This window comes from Hyla sarda, chromosome 6 (genome assembly GCF_029499605.1).
Source record: "Hyla sarda isolate aHylSar1 chromosome 6, aHylSar1.hap1, whole genome shotgun sequence".
NCBI lineage: Eukaryota > Metazoa > Chordata > Amphibia > Anura > Hylidae > Hyla > Hyla sarda.
In genome coordinates, this window is record NC_079194.1 from 283866723 (window position 1) to 283891166 (window position 24444).

General features: G+C 45.0%; 1 protein-coding gene across 2 annotated transcripts in view; it reads right to left on the reverse strand.

Annotated features, from left to right (window-relative positions):
* The window catches only part of DPP3 (dipeptidyl peptidase 3), a 31518-nt gene extending 9000 nt beyond the window's left edge, over nucleotides 1–22518 (reverse strand). The window contains exons 1-11 of one of the 2 annotated variants that reach the window (XM_056527528.1): nucleotides 22423–22518; nucleotides 17879–18170; nucleotides 12810–12899; nucleotides 12601–12738; nucleotides 5769–5843; nucleotides 5586–5679; nucleotides 5362–5495; nucleotides 4338–4468; nucleotides 4047–4105; nucleotides 1801–1995; nucleotides 573–685 (exon numbers count right to left, since the gene is read on the reverse strand). In XM_056527528.1, the coding sequence (XP_056383503.1) occupies nucleotides 573–685; nucleotides 1801–1995; nucleotides 4047–4105; nucleotides 4338–4468; nucleotides 5362–5495; nucleotides 5586–5679; nucleotides 5769–5843; nucleotides 12601–12738; nucleotides 12810–12899; nucleotides 17879–18151 (1302 nt within the window). In that variant the 5' untranslated portion in view covers nucleotides 18152–18170; nucleotides 22423–22518. Of the gene's footprint in view, nucleotides 1–572; nucleotides 686–1800; nucleotides 1996–4046; nucleotides 4106–4337; nucleotides 4469–5361; nucleotides 5496–5585; nucleotides 5680–5768; nucleotides 5844–12600; nucleotides 12739–12809; nucleotides 12900–17878; nucleotides 18171–22328; nucleotides 22396–22422 lie in introns of those variants that run through there. The other variant, XM_056527530.1, reaches the window with a different exon arrangement.
* Between the last annotated feature and the right edge of the window lie 1926 nt (nucleotides 22519–24444).

The following is a 24444-nucleotide window of genomic DNA, read 5'->3' on the forward strand; positions in this document are numbered from 1 at the left end:
ACATGTCTGTGGAGGAGATGTATTGAGGGGGCGCGTCAGCCTCCACATCATGCGGTGGTCAGACACGCCCCCTGGCCGCTGACTGCCAAGGCCCCATACGGGACATCGCGGGGGGGCCCCAGCTGTTGAATCCCCACCCCTGTGATCTGAAATGTATCCCCTATCCTTAGGATAAGGGATATGTTTTCACATTTAAATTAAAATCTTTAAAAATTTTACAGCACTGAATAGGATATTCTAGAAAGAATAGCAAGACAATTTTTTAAATAATTTTTTATTATTAATAATAATAATTAATAGATCATTAATAAAGACAATTAAGAAAAAGTACAACCTCAGGGCTTGGTGGAGCATTTTCTTAATTATGCAGTTTTACTAATCCACACAGAGAATGGACAACATTTTGAAGGTACGATCATCGATTAAACATCAACCTATTTCGTGTCATTTTTATAGGTATTAATCACTATTGATCTCAGTGGGGGGGGGGGGGGGGGGCTAACACCCCCAGTTTACTTCATAAAGCATAAACTAACCTAATATTGACTTGGCTAATGAACTGTATACTGTACCTTGTCCTCTTCTGATAGGAATGTGAGCTTATCACGCTCAGTCGCAGCGCCAACTGATAAGACATTGCCCAATGAAACGTTCTTAAATCCAACACTCTGCCTGATATCATCATCTGGAAAAAGAAAAAAAAAGTGTAAAACCAAAAGGTATGATTAAGGGTCTATTCACATGTACAGTATCCTGTGCATATTTGATGCACAGGATTTAAAGGTGTGTTCAGTCATTTAGTTTACATTGAACTCTGCAGCTTCAAATTCTGTGTATGAAATATGCACAGCATACAGTACATGTGAATGGACCCAAAAGTCACCAAACACTTAAAGTGTACCCGTCAGATCCAACAAAATTATTATTTTTTTAAAAGATATCACTCAGTACCTAATCCTGACCATGTGCATCTAATTTTTATGTGTCTAGCGCCTTTATTTATTTTTTTATTACACTTTTTATTTAGCTCACTAGTCCGAATTCCTCTCAAAAGGAGGGGGCGTGGCCTCACTGTGCAGGTCTCCGCCCCCTCCCTCAGTATGCTGTCTGCTCACATCTCCCCTAGCATTAGCAAAACTACAACTCCCAGCCTGTCCTCACTGACAGTAGCGGGACACAAGCTGACAGTGGGAGGATTTTTCCTCCAGCTCTGAGCCCTGCGCTCACAGCTGTCAATCAAGGAAGTGTGTCCATGACATAGGTGATGACGCATGGACACAGCAGGACTAGTATGTGTCCAAGCACTTTTTCAGTATGAAATGCTGAACATTTTCTAATGAAAGCAATTGCAAAACCTATTGGTCATACATGCTTTACAACATATCAAAAGTTTTTGTATCTTAAGGTAAATGAATGAGCATTCAGGATAGGGGATAAGATATTTGATCGCGGAGGTCCCGCTGCTGGTGCCCCCCTGTGGCAGTAGTCATAACGTCAAGGCCACACCCCCTCATGACGTCACACTGCTCACCCTCCATTCATGTATATGGGAGGGACGTGTCAAAAAATGTTCAGAACGATGGAGCACCCCTTTTACGTCTATTAAAGCCGATCTGGTCACATGAAAATGGCAAAAAAACATTTATCATGGTTCCAGAAAACATTGAGCAGCCCAATCATTTTATACAGCTGTCAGTTTTCTGTACGTGGTTCTCAAACAGATTGAACACTTCTTATTCAGCAGGTACTAAATAACACAAAGCCACATACAGAGGTGCCGGTAAACCGCTATAACCTTACAGTTTGGGATGTTGATTCCAGCAGGGATGCCGCTGCCGCTGAACGTCACGACATCCAAGGAGGTGAAGTCCGGCCGGAGGAAAGTGTCCTTCTCAAAGGTAGATGGCCATGGGAGCGATGCTATGAGGCCCTCTGCTGCGGAGACGAGCTGAGCAAAGCGAGCGCTCACTAACTTGTTAACCACGGCCACAAAGCCTGGATAAGTGGAGGAAGGAAAAACATGTTACACACCAATAAAGGCCATGCTGTATAAAGCTTCTGCTGCACGCAACATCCAATAATCTGCACTTTCATGGCAAATGCAACAAATCGCACAGGATTCCACCATTTTCTTTTACCCTCCACAATTGTTCTGCATTATACTCTACTCATAGCAGAAGCAGATCCATCGCAGGGCCACAACTTTATATAGTTATTAAATATTTCTCCAGGAAACCCCTCCCAGAGGATTCCGGTATAAAGAAACGTTACAGTCATTTGGAAAAACTTTCGACATGTTGTCCAAGTTTTAAGGGATACTCCGCTGCTCAGCATTTGGAACAAACTGTTCCGAACGCTGGAGCTCGTGACGTCATAGCCACGCCCCCTCATGATGTCCCGCTCCGCCCCCTCAATGCAAGTCTATGGGAGGGGGCGTGACAGCTGTCAGGCCCCCTCCCATAGACTTGCATTGAGGGGGCGGAGCGGGACATCATGAGGGGGTGGGTGTATAACGTCACGAGCTCCCGCCGCCAGCTCCAGCGTTCGGAACAGTTTGTTCAAAACGCTGAGCAGCGGAGTACGCCTTTAAAGTCACAAGTTTCGGTTACACCAGGTCTCACATGTAGGACCCGCTGCGATCACATATTATTGTCAGGTGAAGTGTGAAGCACCACGCAACACACTCATTCACCATAGACTATAATGGAGTGAATGAGTTGGATGGAAAGGCCAGTGAGTGTTGCCACGCACTTCACTATTGTTATACCTTGAGATCCCAGTGGGTCTCAGGACTGAGACCCAACATGATCTAAACTTTTGATCTAAACGCTTTAAAGCTATTTAAGCATTAGGAAAATAAAAACATTTTAAAAAGGGCTTGTACAGGATTAGAAAACGTGGCCTATTTATTTTAATTTTTTTAATAAAACTTGTGCCTCGACGGTCTATGGCATTGCAGCTTAGCCCCGGTGTCTTTAATGAGCTCAGCAGCAATACCAGAAACAACCCATAGTGGCGCTATCAGAGGAGGATAGCAGCCATGTCATTCTAGTCATCTCCATGCAATACACCTCTTTTTATTTAAAGACACAAAGAATCAATCAATCTATATCTATATCTATATATATCTATATATATATATATATATCTATATATATATATATATATCTATATATATATCTATCTATATATCTATATCTATATATCTATATCTATATATCTATATATCTATATCTATATATCTATATCTATATATCTATATCTATATATATATATATAAAACTCAATGGCCCAGATTTATCAAACTGTGTGAGAGAAAAAATAGAGTGATTTTCTCACAGCGACCAATCACAGCTCAGCTAACAAGCTCTGGTAAAGTGAAAGCTGAGCTGTGATTGGTTGCTGTTGGAAAATCACTCTAATTTTTCTCTCACACAGCTTGATAAATTTGAGCCAATGTGTATGTATGTGTGTATGTTCCACAAAAACGTCCAAACGGCTAAAGATATTAACATGAAACTTGGCCACATGTTACTTATATGTCAACAACAAACATAGGATAGGAAACTGAACCCTTACTCACCCCCATTTGCCAGGGGCGGGGCTTATGTTTAATGTCCCATACAAGTCTATGGGAAATGTATGTTACTGCATAACTTCCAAACGGCTGGAGATATTTCGATAATACTTGGTCACATGTTACTTATATGTCCACTTAAAATATAGGACAGTTAATTTAACCCTGAATTACCCCCATTTGTGAGGGCCGAGGTTTTTGTTTAAAGTCCCATGCAAATCAATGGGAAATTTATGTTCCCACATAACTTCCGTACGGCTGGAGATATTTCAATACCTGGTACACATATTACGGGTCGAGGTAGGAGGTCGGGATATGAAAACAATATATGAGGACGGGACTTTTAGTCAAAAGCTTCCTCTGTTGATTTTCCCCCACAACAAGGATTAGGAAGGAAAAACCGGACAACGCCGGGTACTGAGCTAGTAAAATATAAATTTAACCAGTTCTACAATTCAATGAATCTCACCTTCAAATTCTCCACGTGAACCAAATGGATCTCTATAACTTTCAATAAATCCAATGTAACTGGAAAGAAAAGGTTAACCGTCAAAACAGACTCCATGTTTATGCGCTTGTCCACTATAGTATTACTTTTGCTCTATTTTGTGTTAAAAGGTTATCCCAAGATTAAAAGTTACACCATATTCGAAGAATAGGGGATACGTAGCAAGAGTCCCAGCAGTCCCTTGGAAGGGGATAAGCCCTTTAACATTTCTTTTCTCATAATCATTATATATTACATATTTTACACAAACACCTTTCCACTATTGGTCCCTTGTCCTGCACCCAAAATTTGGAACCCTCCTTGTGTGCTTGGATGGAGCCTTCCTGAAAGCTGCGCCCATACTCCTCCAGCATTTTCCTTTGGTTTTCATTGGCAGCATTAGCCTATAAATGATGGAGAAAAAAAAAAAAAGTTTATTGAGTCACAGACGGTGGTTTGTTGGTTCAGTGAATAAAGTAGTTACATATATTATACTGCAGGTCTAAAGTAAAATTCTTAAGCATCATACGTTCTACTGGATTTTAACTTATTGAATTTTATTTGCAAAACCCACAGTCTTCACTGCAAACACATCACATAATTTCCTTTATCCACTTCTAGACTGGGTTGTTTCTCCCCCTCCATCATGACCAAATTGACATTTTAGTTGTTTTGCTAAAATATTTTTAAACTTGCATCCACTTATTCTTATGGTCATTACTACATAGGGGATGTATATAGGAGGCAGGGTCAGAAGATTTAGCCTTTTTATATAATTTTTTATTTTGATGGGTTGATCGAGGTCCACTGAGACCATGTATAATATATATATATAATTTATTTTTAAATAGCCGGACCCTGCCGCTAGGTCTGTAAGGGATAACAAGCTGATCGGTGGGATCAGACCACAATATTGTCTCCAGAATGAATGGTGGGAACTGAACATGCTCCTTCTCTATGGGGCTCACCAAACATTTTAGAGCGCTAAATTCGGAGATATTCAGCAACCCCAATAAATAATAAATGGAGGGCTGGTTGAGCATGTGCAACGCGCACCATTCATTCACTGATCGGCTTGTTATCCCTTATCCTGTGGAGATCGGAATACTCCTTTAAGAGCACAGGCTGATGGGTCAGAGAAGCTGAACCCCATTGCCTGCGACTACGTATAGCAGTGGTTCCCAACCAGGGTGCCTCCAAGCCTGGCTGTCTGGGCATGTTGGGAGTTTTCAACAGGTGGGGGCACCCTGGTCGGGAAACGCTGGTGTATAATATAACAGGACACAGCGGTACATACCTTTGCCTTCTCCAGGTTCTCCCTCACCCTGAGAAGTAAAGGAGAGTAATCTCCCCTTGTAACTTGGATCTTGTGACCTTCAAACTCAAATTGACCCAAGAGGTTTGAGAGATCAGAAGCAGCCTCAGCAGATCCTATTGGAACAAAGGGAAGAGCCATAAATAAGGACAATGTCCCCAGTCTTTCCCACCTCTTTCTTTTGCCCTCATCTTCTGACTACTTACCTTCCTTACTGACAGAGGCCAGGCGGACTTCATACTTGGCTCTGCCATCTTCATCCTGAGTTTTGAAGAGTCGGGAGTTGTAGGCACTAAGACTCTACGAGGGATGAAGAAACAACGCAGCTGACATACACAGTCATAGAAAACCATAGAAGTGTTAGAGTGAGTACAAACTTATGTAACTACCTTAGAGTCAAGGAACTTCTGAATCAGTTCTGCATCTTCCATAGTGCAATTTGCAGAAAAATAAGTGCTTATCCCCTAGGAGAAAACATAAGTGTAATAGTATTAGTGTAATCTTATTGATCCCATAGTGACATCTGCGGATGTGCAGGTTGCCAGCACTGCTCCATATGCGGAAGGTGCTCACAAGTATAAGATGACTTATTAGGGTAAAGGGGTTTCCTTCTCTAAATGTCATGGTCCTTCATGCTCCCTCTCTCCCAAATTTTCAACTAATTAATTCATCAATAAGGGTAAGTCCATTCAGCAGACTGACTTTCAGTTTCACTGAGGGATCAGATTACACTGCCCATAGAAGTCTATAGGGAGAGGAGGATGAGAAAGAGCTAGAAACACAGAAACTGCAGGTTTACTGTCCCAACCAGGGCTGTTGCAAAAATACAACTACCGGCATGCCCAGACAGCCGAAGGCTGTACGGGCATGCTGGAAGTTGTAGTTTGGACACAGCTGGATGCACCCAGATAGGGTTTCCATCTGGGTTCTGTTGCAGGAGTTCAGCAACAGACACAAAAACTTGGGAACTTGACCTAAAACTGGGCTAACAAATTCTAAATAGTGTTCCTTATTACTAGAAAAACTGAGATTTTTTTTTTGTACTTACCATAAAATCTCTTTCTCATAGCCTTCATTGGGGACACCTATACTGATGGGTATATGCTCTTGTCACTGGGAGGCGCTGACACTAGGAAAAAAAGTTGTCTCCTCCCTGGCAGGATATACCTGTCTACTGGAAGTCCAGAGAGACCAGAGGAGGTAGGAATCAATTCCAAGGAACACAGAACCAGACAGAGGGCTAACCCCGCTGGGAAACAGAAATAGAAAGGGGCACAAACAAGAGAACCCCAGACTGGCCTAACATATGTAGGGACACAGACATAGTTACCGCACGATAGAGGTGTACCTAGAATGAAGACGCGAAAGAAACCACAGACACAGGACTGCTGTTGCAGACACAAGGGATTAAGGATGTATGTGGGGCAGGAAACATGCAAACATAGTCTGACCGGCAAGTATAAAAGATCCAATGAAACCACAGAGACACTCTTTGGAACTTCACCTAGAAAATGAGTCACCGGACTGTAACAGCGGGCGCGGCAAGAATGGGGAAGGTGACCTGGCGGGGTAGAAAACCACGCGCACACAGTCTGGCTATCTGGCATAGGGACCATGGCCTCACCGGGTGCTGTAGACAGAATCACACACAGAAAGTGGATAACCGGCCTTCAGCCGTGAGAGCGGCAGGCATGTAGGGAGGAACCTGGTAAAGGAGGGAACCCCGCGAACCAGTATGTGGTGTATTGTATAGGGCCCACGGAGCAAAACTAAAGACTCACCTGTAACTACACCTTGTCAGTGGATAACCTGAACTACCGTCCACGGCATGGGAAATGTATGGTAGTGGACTCGATGTAGTAGAAGAAGACCATGCAGACAACCGTCGGGCTGACTGGTATAGGATTTCTGAATGCTCAGGGACACTCCATCGAACAGAAAAAGTGGGGTATTGGAGTACGGCCGAACTAACGAGTGACCTGGCGGTGTAAGATTCCTTACACCAGCAGAGAGGAACGGGAAACCTGACCAAGCCCGCGGCAGCCCAGATATGGGAGACCAACAGAGATGGAGACCGTGCAGACAACAGTCTGACTGAACAAGTACACTTCCAGGAGCTGGATAAATGGGGACAGCCAGATAGGCACTCACTGTGCCCCATTACCGCATGTGGGAGGGAGGCCTAGGAGCCATAGATAGTATCCCCGCCACCTTGGGAGATCGGGGGAGGCTGAGGAGCCAAGGAATGCATCTCTGCATGTGACCCGCTGGGACACATCTTCGTACACCTCCACAGCAGTGGGGTACTGGACCTCCAGCCTCAGATACATCAGCTGAGTGATGAGTGACAGGCGGCTGAGGAGACCACGCAGACCACTGTCTGGCTTACCGGTATGGGTCCATAGTAGACAACGGGTCACTCCGTCGGATACCTCGCATCAGCAGTGGGTACCAGAGTGCCAGCCGCGGACACGGCATCTGAGAAACGAGTGACAGGTGAGACTGCTTTCCGGCATATCGACATCAGGACCAATCCATGCCTACTCAGGGACACTTCCACAGAGACCTCGAACTAGCCGGGAGGATCCAGAGCCCTAGCCACGGATGCGGCAGCCTGTGGAAGAAGGAATCATACTGTATGACACACCACAACACTCCCATGATGGGTGACCGGCGGAGCTGACAGAGTACCCTTAGCATCCGCCAGGAATACAAAAGAAACTCTTGCAAGGGCACCCAACCAGTGTCTTTCCTCAGTAGGGAGGGGCTGGAATTCGGCCATGGGCATGACATGGCATGGCACTCAGTGGTAGACACTGAATATATCCCCAACAGTTTCCAAGGGATCGAGAAATCACTGGCAGTAACCCGCCATGTCAGTGCGCATATGTTCCCTGACAGAGTGAGAACCCTGCAGAAAATAGATACGCCAGAGGCATACCTCAACTGACAATGTAAATAGTTTAAAGAAGGCCACCGTACAGGGTGACTGAAGGAATAAAGCGGCCCCCGATTTAGTCCCTAGAAAAGGAACCCTGCAGATATTAAACTAATAAAAACAGATGTGACAGGCCAAGGCTGTAATAGCACTTGGTTGCAACAAGGGGGAGCTCAAGAAGCAATGAAAAATCCAGGGCGCAATACAATTCATGGCAACAAGAGGGCGCCAACCACCACCAATTGGTCTGCCCAGTGGTGACATTTTTTTACATTTTTTAAACTTTGACAGACAGTGCAGCCCGCTGAGAAGGGAGGGCATGCTAGAAGAACACAGCACCCGGAGCCGGCCTCAGACTAGAAGCACGGGGAGGGGGAACTTGTCGTAAGATGTGGCAACCGGCCGCATGAACGGGGCGCCAGCCGCACGATCTGCGGACATTACAGGAAGAGGGCTGGGGAACTGGCTGAAAGACGTGGCCGGTTCCTCCCCCACCGGGGAAGCGCCCGGCCGTATGGGGAGCAGTAAGCAGGCTGGTGTGCCTGCACTGAGGGACAGCCGGCCACGTGGGACCGGAGACCCGCTGCCTGCAGCTGTAAGTCTACGGTCGGTCTATAAGAACGCGGCCAGGACATTGTGCCTGGCCACAGCAGATATGAGTAAGCGGGCCGGTGTGCCCACACTGAGAACGCCGTCAGCCGCCTGGGTCGGTAGACACACAGGCTGCAGCTGTAGGTCTCCGGTCAGCATAATAAAGAACGCGGCCAGGACACTGCGACTGGCCGCACAAGGTAGTAAATGGGCAGATAACGCCCCCACTGGGGAAGCGGACGGCCGCACGGGACCAGAGACTGAAACAGGGTAAGCAGCATAGAGTCTCCGGCTGGTAGTCAAGATAACGTGGCCAGGGTACTGTGCCTGGCCGCAATACATGTGGGTTAGAAATGAGTGACCCGAAAAGGGGGGGGGGGGAGGTTCACCGGACTGTCCCCTCCAGAATGGCACCAGAGGCTATGAGGGGCTGGAGCTGGACACATGAGAGAAAGGGGACCCTTGGATGAGCAAGAGGGAGGGAGAGGGGGAAGGGAGGGGGGGTTGTAGTACATACTCACCCACGGCTCCATCTTCTTATACTCACCCTGAAGTCTTCAACCAGCTTATGGCCAGGCTACATCACACCAGGCTAAGATAGCAGGGCGAGCAGGGGCAGGTGGGGGACCCGGACCCAGGGTACAACCTCCAGGCGCTGGCCGATGGTAGACAAGGGGTTGACGGCCCATACTCTTATGTTCCGTGCCCTTTTGCCGCATATGGGGGGGGGGGGGGGGGACAGGTAGTGCCATGCTCCTGAACCCCCACCTGAAAGAGGGAAAACAAAAAGGGAGATAAAAACCAAAAAGCCCTTACTAGAAAATAATAAAAAGGAGACAACTTTTTTTTCCCCTAGTTTCAGCGCCTCCTAGTGGCAAGAGCATATACCCATCAGTATAGGTGTCCTCCAATGAAGAGCGACTGAGAGGAAAAAAAAAAAAAAAAAATCAACCTATAACTAAAAGGGCCTAATACAACTACTTAAGTATCATAGAGAAAAAGCTTTTATCACAATGTACACGATTTAAAACTTCATAAAAAATGTATAAAAAGGATGCATGGTATACAAAAGGATAAAAAATAAATAAATAAAGTGGTCCCTCAACATACCATGGTAATCCGTTCCAAATGGACCATCGTTTGTTGAAACCATCGCATGTTGAGGGATCCGTGCAATGTAAAGTATGGGACAGTGGTCTCCAACCTGCAGACCTCCAGATGTTGCAAAACTACAACTCCCAGCATGCCCGGACAGCCGACGGCTGTCCGGGCATGCTGGGAGTTGTAGTTTTGCAACATCTGGAGGTCTGCAGGTTGAAGACCACTGGTATTTGAGGTTATACTCACATGTCCCTGCCGCTCGGGACCATCACCGCTGCCCTGGATGTCGCCTTCCATCGCTGTCGCCGCGTACCAGGGGTGTCTCCAATGCTCCGGCATGGCCTCTGCTTCCCCGGCATCCTCGCTCTCCGTCGCCGCCATCACGTCGCTACGCACACCGCTCCTATTGGATGACGTGACGACGTGCGCAGCGACGTGATGACGACCATGGAAAGCGCTGACGATGCAGGGGATCCCGAAGAGGACGCGCCGGAGCCCCGAGGACAGGTAAGTGATCGTCAGCGGACCACACGGGGCACCATAACGGCTATCCGGTGGCAGCTGAAGAAGTCTGCGCTGCCGGATAGCCGTTTGTGCGATGGCCCCGACATACAAAAGCATCGTATGTTGATGCTGCCTTCAACATGCAACATTGAAATGATCGTATGTCGGGGCCATCGTAGGTCGGGGGGGTCACTGTAAAACGTTGGCAGCTGGGTCCATACCACATAACATTAGATCACACGTTCATCGCACAAGAAGGCACCAAGCCGGGAGAGTTTTAAAATATTTACATGGCACTAGGCATCAGTCCTACATAATAACTGTAGGCTGGATGCACAACTTTCACATAAAACTGCACCAAGACCATAAAATAAAGGCGATCTGCAAACAAGGCAACCCCATACAAAAGTTTGTAACCCGACACGCGTTTTGCATATATGCTTCTTCCAGGGAATCCTTCCTGAAAGAAACATTTGAACAAAACACCTGTTGAGTTGTGGGCCTTATTTTACAGCTTGACGCAGTTTTTTCTGAAAGTTATGCATCCAGCTGGGACTTGTGGTGCAGAAATATCTTGGCGTGATGGCCAGTACTAGGTATATATTTGGCAAACATTCCCAGCTTGATGCCTTCTGCTGCGATGAACATGTGATCTAATGTTACGCGATACGCACCCAGCTGCCAACCCGTATTATCTCTTTTTGAACACAATTCATCCTTATACATTTTTTATGCGGTTTTAAATCACGTCTACGTTGTGACTAAAGCTTTTTTCCTACAATACTTGTACATTTGTATAGGGCTCTTTAGTTGTAGGTCTGATTGTGTGAATAAATTGACAACTGGGTGTTACCATTCCCAATGTGTCCCTACAGTCCGACACTATCCAATAATAAAAATAACATAGGAATGGCACAACACAGTGAGCATACTCCCAATAGGCTGGATAGTGTTCTCTTAGCAGCAAATAGTCATGTAGTCAAACTGCACACGATTGATTGGACGTAAATTGACATCCTGGTGCTGCGGTACTTTGCGCACCAGGACGTTAATAATTATGTCCTGTATATGACCGCGAGCATCAGAGCGATGCCCGGGTCATGCACGGCTGGTCCCGGCTGTTCATCGCAGCCAGGGACCCGCCGGTAATGGCCGACATCCGCGATCACACGGATGTCTGCCATTAACCCCCTCAGACGCCGTGATCAATACAGATCTGCAGCAGTGCGGTCAGAAATATGGATGATCGGATTGCCCGCAGCACTGCTGCGGCGATCCGATCCTCCTGCACGGCGCACGGAGGTTCCCTCACCTGCCTCCGCCGCCTTCCATGGGTCTTCTGCTCAGGTCTGAGATCGAGCAGAAGATCACCAACAACACTGATCAGTGCTATGTCCTATGCATAGCACTGAACAGTGTTAGCAATCAAAGGATTGCTATACTGTAAATAGTCCCCTATAGATTCTATTAAAGTGTAAAAAAAATAAAATAAAAAAAAAGGTAAACAATAAATTAATTAGAAAAATCCCCTCCCCCCAATAAAATTTTAAAATGTCCTTTTTCCCCCCATTAAGTGTAAAAAAATGAATACACATATTTGGTATCGCCGCATGCGTAAATGTCCAAACTATTAAAATATAATGTTATTGATCCCATACGGTGAATGTAAAAAAAAAAAAAGAAGAAAAACGCAAAATTTATGCTTTTTTGTCACATGGTGTGAAAACGAAACCTTCCAAAATTAGCAAAATTGCAGTTTTCTTTTTAATTTCCCCATTCAAATAGTATTTTTTGGGTTGCGCCATACATTTGATGGTAAAATTAGTGATGTCATTACGCAGGACAACTGGTCGCGCAAAAAACAAGCCCTCATACTAGTCTGTGGATGAAAATATAAAAGAGTTACGATTTTTAGAAGACGAGGACGAAAAAACGAAAATGCAAAAATAAAATTGGCCTGGTCCTTAAGGTCAAAATGGGCTGAGTCCTTAAGGGGGTTAAAGAACAACACATCACCACATAAAAAAAATACACAAAACCAGACATACTGCTGATGTCTGAGCCTAACCTTATCCTTAGGAACTTACATGGTCCCCTAGTCCCAGCTGCTTCTCTCGTGGCTCGAGCGAGTACAAGCGGTCTTCCACCATCTTCCATAGCGCCTCCATTCCCTCTGGATCCTTTGTAAAAGCCTCACTTGCACGCAGCAGCTTCTCCAGTTTCTCCTGTACAGAGATCCCAATCAGCAGTGATCATTTCTATTGAGAATTTCTCGCATCATGACTAATAGACTTACCTTAGGAATGTTAGGAATAAACTTTGTATCACCAAAAGATTTGTAGTTTCCCATGTTGGCAAAGAATCCAGCAGTGTAGACTAAGAGGGCCTGTGAAAGTAAGAGAGGAGAAGGTTAAACCTTTAGGACAGAGGCATACAAAGTGTGGACTTCCAGATGCTGCAAAACTACAACTCCCAGCATGCGGCTGGCCTCGTTGTACGACCTCTGGCAGATCAATCACCCGACGGACAGATCTTTTAGTTTTTATTCCCACCCTCATTGCACACCTGCATAGACAACTACTTTTTTGGTAATCTCCCTATGGTCTGTATGCTCTAATGTGCCTCTTTGGAATCGATCTCATGGTCGTATCACTGTCCATTCTTGCTTACCGTATTTTTCGCCGTATAAGACGCACTTTTTCTTCCCCAAAACTGAGGGGGGGGGAAGTTGGTGCGTCTTTTATGGCAAATACACATTAAAACCCTGTCCTATCGCGGCGGTCCCTGCGGCCATCAACGGCCGGGAGCCGCAGCTAATACAGGACATCACCGATCGCGGTGATGCCCTGTATTAACCCTTCAGACACGGCGATCAAAGCTGACCGCCGCGTCTGAAGCGAAAGTGACACTAACCCGGCTGCTCAGTCAGGCTGTTCGGGACCACCGCGGTGAAATCACGGCGTCCCGAACAGCTTACAGGACACCGGGAGGGACCTTACCTGCCTCCTCGGTGTCTGCTCCGTGCCGGGATCCCCTGCATGGCCGGCGCTCTCCTTCGTCGTCATCACGTCGTCGCGCACGCCGTCCCCTCATCCAATAGGAGCGGCGTGCGTAGCGACGTGATGGCGGCGACGGAGAGCGAGGATACCGGGCAACAGAGATGTTCCGGAGCAACGGGGACAACCCGGGGACGCGGCGACAGCGATGGAGGGCGACATCCAGGGCAGCGGTGACGGGTTCGGAGCGGCGGGGACACGTGAGTATTACCTCCTATACCAGTGGTCTTCTACCTGCGGACCTCCAGATGTTGCAAAACTACAACTCCTGGCATGCCCGGACAGCCAACGGCTGTCCGGGCATGCTGGGAGTTGTAGTTTTGCAACATCTGAGAGGTCTGCAGGTTGAAGATCACTGTCCTATACTTTACATTGTATTTGGTTCAGAATCTTTTTTTTCTAGATTTTCATCCTTTAAAATTGGGTGCGTCTTATATGCCGGAGCATCTTATATGGCGAAAAATACGGTACCTTTACTCCTCTTTCTTCTTTCTCTCGGTGCTCCAGCTTGCTTATTTTGCTACTAATGATGGTTCCAAGGAATTCCAGGCCGTTTTGTGGGAAGCCCATAAATCAGTAATTCGGGGGCATTGTATAGCTTTGGGCTCTCGCCTGAAACGCGATAATCTGGCTGGTTCCCAGGAGCATTGTGCACAGATTGCAGGTCTGAAAGCTCTTCTGCTTTCCTCTCCTTCTCCTTGGGCTAAGCTGGGTGAACTAGCTCTTCACAAGGTTGAACGACAGCTCCTGTAGGCTAAACAGCGATTTTATGAGAAGGGCAATAAGGCGCACACTATGTCAGCCCGATGTCTGCGGGACCGTGCAGTTGCTCAGTCTCCTTCAGCACTGAGAGATTCCTCTGGCCTTCTCCACTATCACCCTGAGAAAATGTCCTGTCTTCTTGTTGACTACTTTTCTGGTCTTTATTCTCTCCATTCCCAATTGCAGACTGATCCGGAGGAGCGTGCTGCAGACCTAAGTTCCTTTCTCTCCGGCTGCCAGTTGCCATCTCTTTCGGTGGTGGACCGGGATGTTTTGAAGGCTCCTATCACTATTGAAGGTTCTAAAATCCCTCCCGGCTGGGCGCTTTCCTTGTCCAGACGGTTTTACTTTTACCTCTACTATAATACTTATTCCTCTTTACTTCTTCCCCGACTTGTCCCGCTTTTTAGAGAAGATCCCGCAATCCTTTTTACACTCTTTAATTACATTGATACCCAAACCGGGCGAAGACCCTCACGATTGCTCTAGTTATCGGCCCATCGTTCTTCTTGACTCAGACCTGAAATTATTTTCTAAGGTGTTAACCACCCGCCTCTGCTATTACCCCCCTTCCCTTATTCATAAAGATCAAGTTGGTTTTATACTTTGCCGTCAAGTGGGTGATAACTAGAGATGAGCGAACTTACAGTAAATTTGATTCGTCACGAACTTGTCGGCTCGGCAGTTGATGACTTATCCTGCATAAATTAGTTCAGCCTTCAGGTGCTCCGGTGGGCTGGAAAAGGTGGATACATTCCTAGGAAAGACTCTTTCCTAGGAATGTATCCACCTTTTCCAGCCCACGGGAGCACCTGAAAGCTGAACTAATTTACGCAGGAAAAGTCATCAACTGCCGAGCCGAGAAGTTCGTGACGAATCGAATTTACTGTAAGTTCGCTCATCTCTAGTGATAACACTAGAAGAGTGGTGGGTCTGATTAACATGATCAATCGTAGGTCTGAGCAAGCATTGGTCCTTAGTTTGGACGCCGAAAAGGCCTCTGGCGTGGCCCTTTCTTTTTGCCACCCTTCGGAAATTTGGTATTACTGGTAATGTTCTAACTGCACTGCAGGGGTCTCCACTCCTCTCACACTATCTAGTTGAAGCTCCCTCATGCCTCTTCTCCAACTTTCCCTCTTTTTAACGGTACCCAACAGGGCTGTCCGCTATCCCCCCTGATTTTTGCGCTTTGTATAGAGCCTCTTGCCGCAATGATTCGGGGGGGGGGGGGGGGGGGGGGGGATCCAGATATTTCTGGTATTGCCCTTCATGATCGGGAGTTTAAAATCTGCTTATTTGCAAATTATGTTCTCCTTACCCCCTCTAAACTTTTATACTCTCTTTCCCTAATCTTTATAGAACTCTTTACACTTATATAGTGGTTTCTGGCTATAAGGTCAACCTCTCTAGAACAGAAGCCTTACCTTTGAACCTCCCACCCTCTCTGTTTACGCTTCTTCGTACTAACTACTCTTTCTAATGGTCTTCTACTGTTATTAAATATCTGGGTGTTTCTTTTACTTCCCGCTATACTGTCAACTATCTCCCTCTTTTCCGAGAGCTCCGGGCCCTTCTGGAGAAATGGCATACACAATATATTTCATTTTTTGGTCAAATTGCGGTGGTCAAAATTACAATTCTCCCTAAGTTGCTCTATTATTGTGAGACTTTGTCTGTTCGCGTTCCTGTTTGCTCTTCACTCTTTCCAGTCCGCTACTTTTCGCTTTATTTGGGACGCTAAAAAGCATAGTCTTCCGATGTCCGTAATGATGGCGAGTAAATCCTCGGGTGGGTTAGGGGTCCTTGATGTAGTGAAATACTATTCAGCAGCTCATTTACGTCTTCTGGTGGCGTGGTCTACTTATCATGCCTATAGTCGATGGATGGAACTGGAGAAACTATGGCTGGCCCCGATCCATCCTAACTCACTCTTATGGGGTGCTCTCCCTCTTTCCCTTCCCTTGAACACTTTGTTGGGCCCCATGTCCTTTTCTTATTTTGTATGGGGGTACTGCTCTAGGAAGTTTAGGTTGTCTTCTTCCTCTTCCCCCTTGAGGTCTTTTCTATATCATCCTGATTCTCCTTCTGGCCTATCCTCTGGTATGGGGAGAGAATGGGGCTCGAGGGATCTTTTCTGTTGGGCGGATGTTGTGGATCCTGTCTCTCGCTTTCTCCTGTCCTTTGAGCAGTTGATGGCCGAAGGGAACTTCCTTCCTCTTGAGTGTTTCCACTATTTGCAACTTCGCCACTTTATGTCCTACTCGTTGCGATCGGTGGCCATTGCCACCATTGCCTCTTGAAAAAGCCGCGGAGGCGGCAAAACATGTAGAGGCGGCAATAGTGTTTTGCTTTTAAGCGATACCAGTGTGTTACCTTTCATATGATTAGCCTGCAGGGCTACCTTTCTGGAGAAATGGTGGATACTATTCTCTTTATTTTGATACTATAAGCAATAGGTACACCTGGTATCAGTTTTAACATTTTTCAGTTTTGGGACCTTTTACTTGTATTGAATAAAAGTTAATTTTTAGGGGTAAGCAATAGGTTTTTTTATCCTGGGCTTTGGCCCTGGGGTTTAGTGTCTTTTTGGTTATTGACCCCTTTGGTTATTGACCCCTGTCTCGCAACCCACACATTTTGAACATCTATGTCATGGTGGACCTCAGATGAAAGGACTTCTCTCTGATATCTACTCTATCCTTCGTACTCCTCCTGATGGCCCTGCCCCAATGCATCGCTATATGCACTGCTGGGAGGAAGCCTTAAAGGGTACCTCTCATCAAATAAACTTTTGATATATTTTAGATTAATGAATGTTGAATAACTTTCCAATAGCATGTTAATGAAAAAATATGCTTCTTTCTATTGTATTTTTCCCGATCAGTCCTGTCAGCAAGCATTTCTGACTCATGCTGGAGTCCTAAACACTCAGAGCTGCCAGCCTGCTTTGTTCACAGCCAAACAGGCTGTGAACAAAGCAGGCTGGCAGCTCTGAGAGTTCTCCTTTGTGAACAAAGCAGACTGGCAGCTCGTAGTGTTTAGGACTCCAGCATGAGTCTGAAATGCTTGCTGCCAGGACTGGTAGGGAGACCCCTAGTGGTCATTTCTTCAAAGTGGAAAATTAAATAGAAAGAAGCATATTTTTTAATAACATGCAATTGTAAAGTTATTCTGCATACATTAATCTATAATATATCAAAACATTTTTTGATGAGAGGTACCCTTTAAATACTACCTCCCTCAGTGGCGCATAATTTGGGAGCGTGTGTCTAAAGCGTCACGCCCCATCCCATAGACTTGCATTGAGGGGACAGGGAGTGACGTCACACAGGGGCGGAGTTGTGATGTCAAGATACTTCGGCCCCGTGGTTGTAACGCTTTACACTCTGAGCTTCCAGCGCTGCGGAGAGCTCACAAAGGTGGGTGCGGAATGAAAGATTGCGGGGGTCCCCAGCGGTGGGATCCCCGCGATCAGACATCACCTTATGCCTTAGGGCCAGAATACCCCTTTAAGACAAAAACCCACATAAGCCAATCCAGCATGTACCTGGTACTCGTCATCGGTCAGCCCTTGGTTCTTTGCCACCTCATGCAGCACAGAGGGCTCCTGCCTCCTGAAGAGCCTGTTGAGCAAGACGTATATGGCTGGAGATTCAGGCGATGTCTGGAACAGAACTATCAATCCTCCGTAAAACGACGCTCGAGACAGAAAATGGGTGTAAAGCTTCTCTTCAGTGGACAGTAGAGAGAAGGCCTCCTCACAATCCAGTAGAGCAACAGGAAGGTCATTGGGGAGGATGTACTGAGATGGGGCGGCCATGTTTTCAGAGACTGTGTTCCTGAAAGACAAGAAGAAAAGATTTTCCTTGTTTCAATAGAACTTTCCTTATTTTCAATGGAGTAATGGGAAGCTTCAGTGCCGACGTGTGGTCATTGCCATTACGTTAAAGGGGTATTCCAGGAAAAAACTTTTTTATATATATCAACTGGCTCCAGAAAGTTAAACAGATTTGTAAATTACTTCTATTAAAAAAATCTTAATCCTTTCAGTACTTATGAGCTTCTGAAGTTAAGGTTGTTCTTTTCTGTCTAAATCCTCTCTAATGACACGTGTCTCGGGAACCGCCCAGTTTAGAAGCAAATCCCCATAGCAAACCTCTTCTACTCTGTGCAGTTCCCGAGACAGGTGTCATCAGAGAGGATTTAGACAGAAAAGAACAACCTTAACTTCAGAAGCTCATAAGTACTGAAAGGATTAAGATTTTTTAATAAAAGTAATTTACAAATCTGTTTAACTTTCTGGAGCCAGTTGATATATTTAAAAAAGTTTTTTCCTGGAATACCTCTTTAAGGGGAATTCCCATCCCACCTCAGCCACCACTGTTATATCCACGGGTGGTGCCACCCTCACCTATCAGATTTTTATGTCATATCCCTAGAACACGCTATAAATGTCAGAGATAGTATAAAACATATCCCTTCTTCCCCTCAGCCAGGAAAAATAATTAACACCTTATGTTGCCATTGCCTTTTCATTTTTTTTTCTCATTGTTCAGGGTTTTTTTATGCAGTTTTTGAAGCCAAAACCAGGAATGGATTGACAAAGGGCTGAAGTCTCAGTCTTTGCCATATATGTCCTACTTTGGCTTTAAAACTGCATCAGAAAACCTGATGTGTGAACATGCCCTTAAAGGGGTACTCCGCTGGAAAACATTTTTTTTTTTAAATCAACTAGGGCCAGAAAGTTAAACAGATTTGTAAATTACTTATATTAAAAAATCTTAACCCTTCCAGTACTTAACTGCTATATGCGCCACAGAAGTTCTTTTCTTTTTGGATTTCCTTTCTGTCTGACCACAGTCCTCTCTGCTGACACCTCTGTCCATCTCAGCAACTATCCGAAACAGGAAAGGTTTGATATAGGGATATGCTCCTACTCTGAACAGTTCCTAAAATGGACAGAGGTGTCGGCAGAGAGCACTGTGGTCAGACAGAAAAGAAATTAAAAAAGAAAAGAACTTCATGTGGAGCATACAGCAGCTGATAAGTACTGGAAGGTTCAAGATTTTTAAATAGAAGTAATTTAAAAATCTGTTTAACTTTCTTGCAACAGTTGATTGAAAAAAAAAAAAACACCCCTTTAAAGGGGTACTCCGCTGGTAGACATGTTATCCCCTATCCTTTAAATAGGGGATAACATGACAGATTGCGGGGTCCGGACGCTGGGGACCCACGCAAACTCTTCTTCAGCACCCTAGTCATCCGGTGCACGGAGCTGACTTCGCTCCCTGCTGGATGACTGGAGGAAACAGCCGCCATGCCCCCTCCATTCATGCCCCGTGACTGTAACGCTGCAGCTCCGGCCCGGTGATTGCTGGAGTCTAGAGATGAGCGAACTTACAGTAAATTCGATTCGTCACAAACTTCACGGCTCGGCAGTTGATGACTTTTCCTGCGTAAATTAGTTCAGCCTTCAGGTGCTCCGGTGGGCTGGAAAAGGTGGATACATTCCTAGGAAAGAGTCTCCTAGGACTGTATCCACCTTTTCCAGCCCACCGGAGTACCGGAAAGCTGAACTAATTTATGCAGGAAAAAGTCATCAACTGCCGAGCCGAGAAGTTCGTGACAAATTGAATTTACTGTAAGTTCGATCATCTCTACTGGAGTCCTCACGGACGGATCAGACTTGTTATCCTTTGGATAGAGAGATAACATGTCTAGGGGTGGAGTACTACAGAGGAAATGCTTTACTTTTTAGATTTTTCTGATGTCATGACCACAGTGCTCTCTGCTGACCACCGCTGTCCATTTTAGGAACTGTCCAGAGCAGCATATGTTTGCTATGGGGATTTTCTCCTACTCTGGACAGTTCTTAAAATGGACAGCAGAGAGCACTGTGGTCATGCCATCAGAGAAATCAAAAAAGTAAAGCATTTCCTCGGTAGTATACAGCCCCTAAAAAGTACTGGAAGGATTAAGATTTTTTTAATAGAAGTAATTTACAAATCTGTTTAACTGGCACCGGTTGATTTAAAAAAAATAAAATAAATAAGAAAATTTTTTTTTACACGGGAGTACCCCTTTAAGAGCTCAGATTTGCTGCGCTGCCAGGGATTGCATTACACAACCAGGAAACACCCAAGTTCTGCCCATAAGTTTGTGTACCCATAGCTGGGTAGACTTGGCCTAGAACGCTGCAATCCCTGAAAGACTGGTACTACCAGGAGGAAGGATAAAAGTCTGACATATATGGGACAGTATACTGGGGCAGTCAACGTCCTTGCTATAATTATTGGGTAAATCATATAAGGATCCAACGTACGGATGACTCAGAATTCTTATACACGGCCCACCCCCGTGATGCAATTTTGGCAGAAAAACGCTGCAGAAAAAAAAAAAAAAAAAAAAAAAAATAATCCATGAGTCACATGATGAATTAATCACAGGACTTGTAATGATAGCAGCAAAGGGAAAACGCCACAGGCAGAGCATCAGCAGCGGCAAATACGCTGCGGATGTGCTGTGTGTCACCCAACCAGAGTGCCTCCAGCTGTTGCAAAACTACAACTCCCAGCATGCCCGGACAGCCGTTGGCTGTCCGGGCATGCTGGGGTGTTGTAGTTTTGCAACAGCTGGAGGCACACTGGTTGGGAAACACCAACTAGGCTCCTTTTACACAGGACGGGTATGATTCAAATACAAAGAAAAATTTTAAAAAACTGCCACGCAGATTTTCTAATCCTCCGCGTGTCAATTAATGTTAGTCTAGGTTTACAGTGCCGTTCGCATCTTACCCGTTAGGGGTCCGATTATTTTAGTGCCAATCAGACCCTGAAAAGGGTAGAATGCAAACAGATACTACCAGGTTCCTACAAACCCAATTTACTTGCATCGGGTCCGTTGGTGATCCGGAAATTTTCCAGGAATTTAGCACTAAACTCCTGTGGTTCTGATCGGGTTGCCGACAAAACTCCGAGTGCAACGTTAAAGGGGTATTCCAGGAAAAAAAAAACTTACAATATATATATCTCAACTGGCTCCAAAAAGTTAAGCAGATTTGTAAATTACTTCTATTAAAAAAAATCTTAATCCTTTCAATAATTATCAGCTGCTGAAGTTGAGTTGTTGTTTTCTGTCTGGCAACAGTGCTCTCTGCTGACATCTCTGCTTGTCTCGGGAACTGCACAGAGTAGAAGAGGTTTGCTATGGGGATTTGCTTCTAAACTGGGCGGTTCCCGAGACAGGTGTCATCAGAGAGCACTTAGACAGAAAAGAACAACTCAACTTCAGCAGCTCATAAGTACTGAAAGGATTAAGATTTTTTAATAGAAGTAATTTACAAACCTGTTTAACTTTCTGGAGCCAGTTGATATATAAAAAAAAAAAAAAAAAGTTTTTTTCCTGGATAACCCCTTTAAACGAGGCCTTACATGGGCACAGATTTTTCCATTTTCCCCCCAGATGCCACGGGCTAGAACTTTTGCATCTGACATCACATCTGTTGACCCAAAGGCAGAAATGGGAATAGCGACGGATGTATTGACCATATGGTGTCCATAGAAAACAGAGAAATAAATATATAAATAATATATATATATATATATATATATATATATATATATATATATTAATATTTTTTTAGTTTTTTATTTATTTTTATTAAATAGAATAACATGATGTTATATTTTTATATATATATATATATATATATATATATATATATATATATAAATAAATATTTTTTTTAATATTAAATAAAATAACATGATGCAGCAGTTTTTCACCCCATGCTTGTTGCAGGCCGCATAGGTGTGAACAAGGCCTTAGAGGTAAAAGTAAAAAAATATAAAAAATTGCAGCAAATCCGCAAATTTGCAATAAGTACATTGTACCGAGTGAAAGCAATAATACAGGACACCAGGAAAATCCATGTCCATGAGCCATCCAAACCAAATAACCGGCCCCCTCATTCATACACAATTCACACACGCAGGTACCGCTCCGGTTCTGGAACTAGGGCAGTGACGTCACGTAACGGAAACCCTGACAGCTGTGACCGCAGGAATCCCCCGTGTCATCCTCACTACTCACCGGCTCCTGCTTCTAACGAGAGAGGCTTGGAGTGCAGCCACATCCGGGTTACAGCGCAAGTCACTCCAGGCCCCGCCCACAAAGCGTTCACACCAATCAGCGGCGCACTCTACACTGCGGGACCCAATGAACGGGCAGGGGCGTGTACAGGCAGGCGCTGACGTTCAACGCGTGGCCAATCATAGCCAGAGATAGAAAAGAATGACAGCTACCTCCGCCTATAAGGTCACAAAAAGATTGGTGCCCGCCTCCTGCTTAAAACACATCGTTATAACCGTGCGGGGTTGTGGAGTACATGTGCTACACACACAATGCAGTGCACAATGGAAGTGAAACTACAGCTGGCCTATAAGGGTGCATGCACACCACGTTATTGCAATACAGTACCCGTATCAGGTTTTTGATGAAAAACGGATTCCTCATAACCGGACTAAACTGTATGAAAACGTTTTAACCCATATACGGTTTGAAAAATTATATCCGGTTGCATCCGTTTTTTAAAAAACGTATAAGTTTTTAACTTTTCACTCCATTTTGAATAAAGTTTCACTTGTTTGATTGAAATTCCAAGAAAAAAAACTGCAAAGTCAAAAACCGTATGGTGAAAAGCAGATGGAACCATAAGCACATACAGTTCTGTACGGTTCCCATTGACTCCCATGTGAAAAAAGTATACAGGGGAGTACCCCTTTAAGTAAAAATTAAAGGGGTTATCCAGGAAAAAACTTATATATATATATCAACTGGCTCCAGAAAGTTAAACAGATTTGTAAATTACTTCTATTAAAAAATCTTAATCCTTTCAGCACTTATGAGCTTCTTAATTAAGGTTGTTCTTTTCTGTCTAAATGGTCTCTGATGACACGTGTCTCGGGAAACGCCCAGTTCAGAAGCAAATCCCCATAGCAAACCTCTTCTAAACTGGGCGTTTCCCGAGACACGTGTCATCAGAGAGCACTTAGACAGAAAAGAACAACCTTAACTTCAGAAGCTCATAAGTGCTGAAAGGATTAAGATTTTCTAATAGAAGTAATTTACAAATCTGTTTAACTTTTTGGAGCCAGTTGACATATAAAAAAAAAAGTTTTTTCCTGGAATACCCCTTTAAAATAATCCAGCACTTTGTTCAGAATAAAAACTCCATCTTTATTTCTAGAGATTAACAATAAAAACATCCATCTAGCAGTAAAGTAAGAAATGGATAGCAGAAAAACTTCTGCAAACAACAAATCAGGCTGAGTTTCAGGCTGCGTTTACCCTTATTCATGATCTTTGTAGAGGATTTCTATACCTAAAAATGATTCCCCCTGTCATTTATAGCATTATGACATTGTTAATCCATGATCCAGACTGGTTTATACACATTTGACTACTGAAGAATGAGCCAAGAGTCTTGAAACGCGTATAGCCGTGTTTATTCTCCTCAACTGTACAATATCAGCACCTTTATACCTTTTTAAAACCTATGGTTCCCGATTCGGCAGCTCTGCAGCACCTCACAGTTTGGACCACTGTTAAAGAAATGGCACGCGCAATCCACCACGAGGACGCCAGTTCACACACAAGTCCAGTTACCTGCCTCCATCTCCAGAGACTATTTTGGCCGGATGCCTATCCGTGCCCACCTGCACCCTGCTGGGACCGCTGAATCACCTCACCCAAGGCCGGACCCCACACCGTGCCAGCTCCGAACATGACATCTGCCACGAACATTTAAACCGCCGGCTACTGTAATCGTGAGTAACCGTACATTGCGGACTGCAGGTATCACTCTTATCCCAGCATCCCCATAATACAGTGGTCCCTCAACTTACGATGGTAATCCGTTCCAAACAGACCATCGTTTGTTGAAACCATCGCATGTTGAGGGATCCGTGCAATGCAAAGTATAGGACAGTGGTCTACAACCTGCGTACCTCCAGATGTTGCAAAACTACAACACCCAGCATGCCCGGACAGCCGTTGGCTGTCCGGGCATGCTGGGAGTTGTAGTTTTGCAACATCTGGAGGTACGCAGGTTGT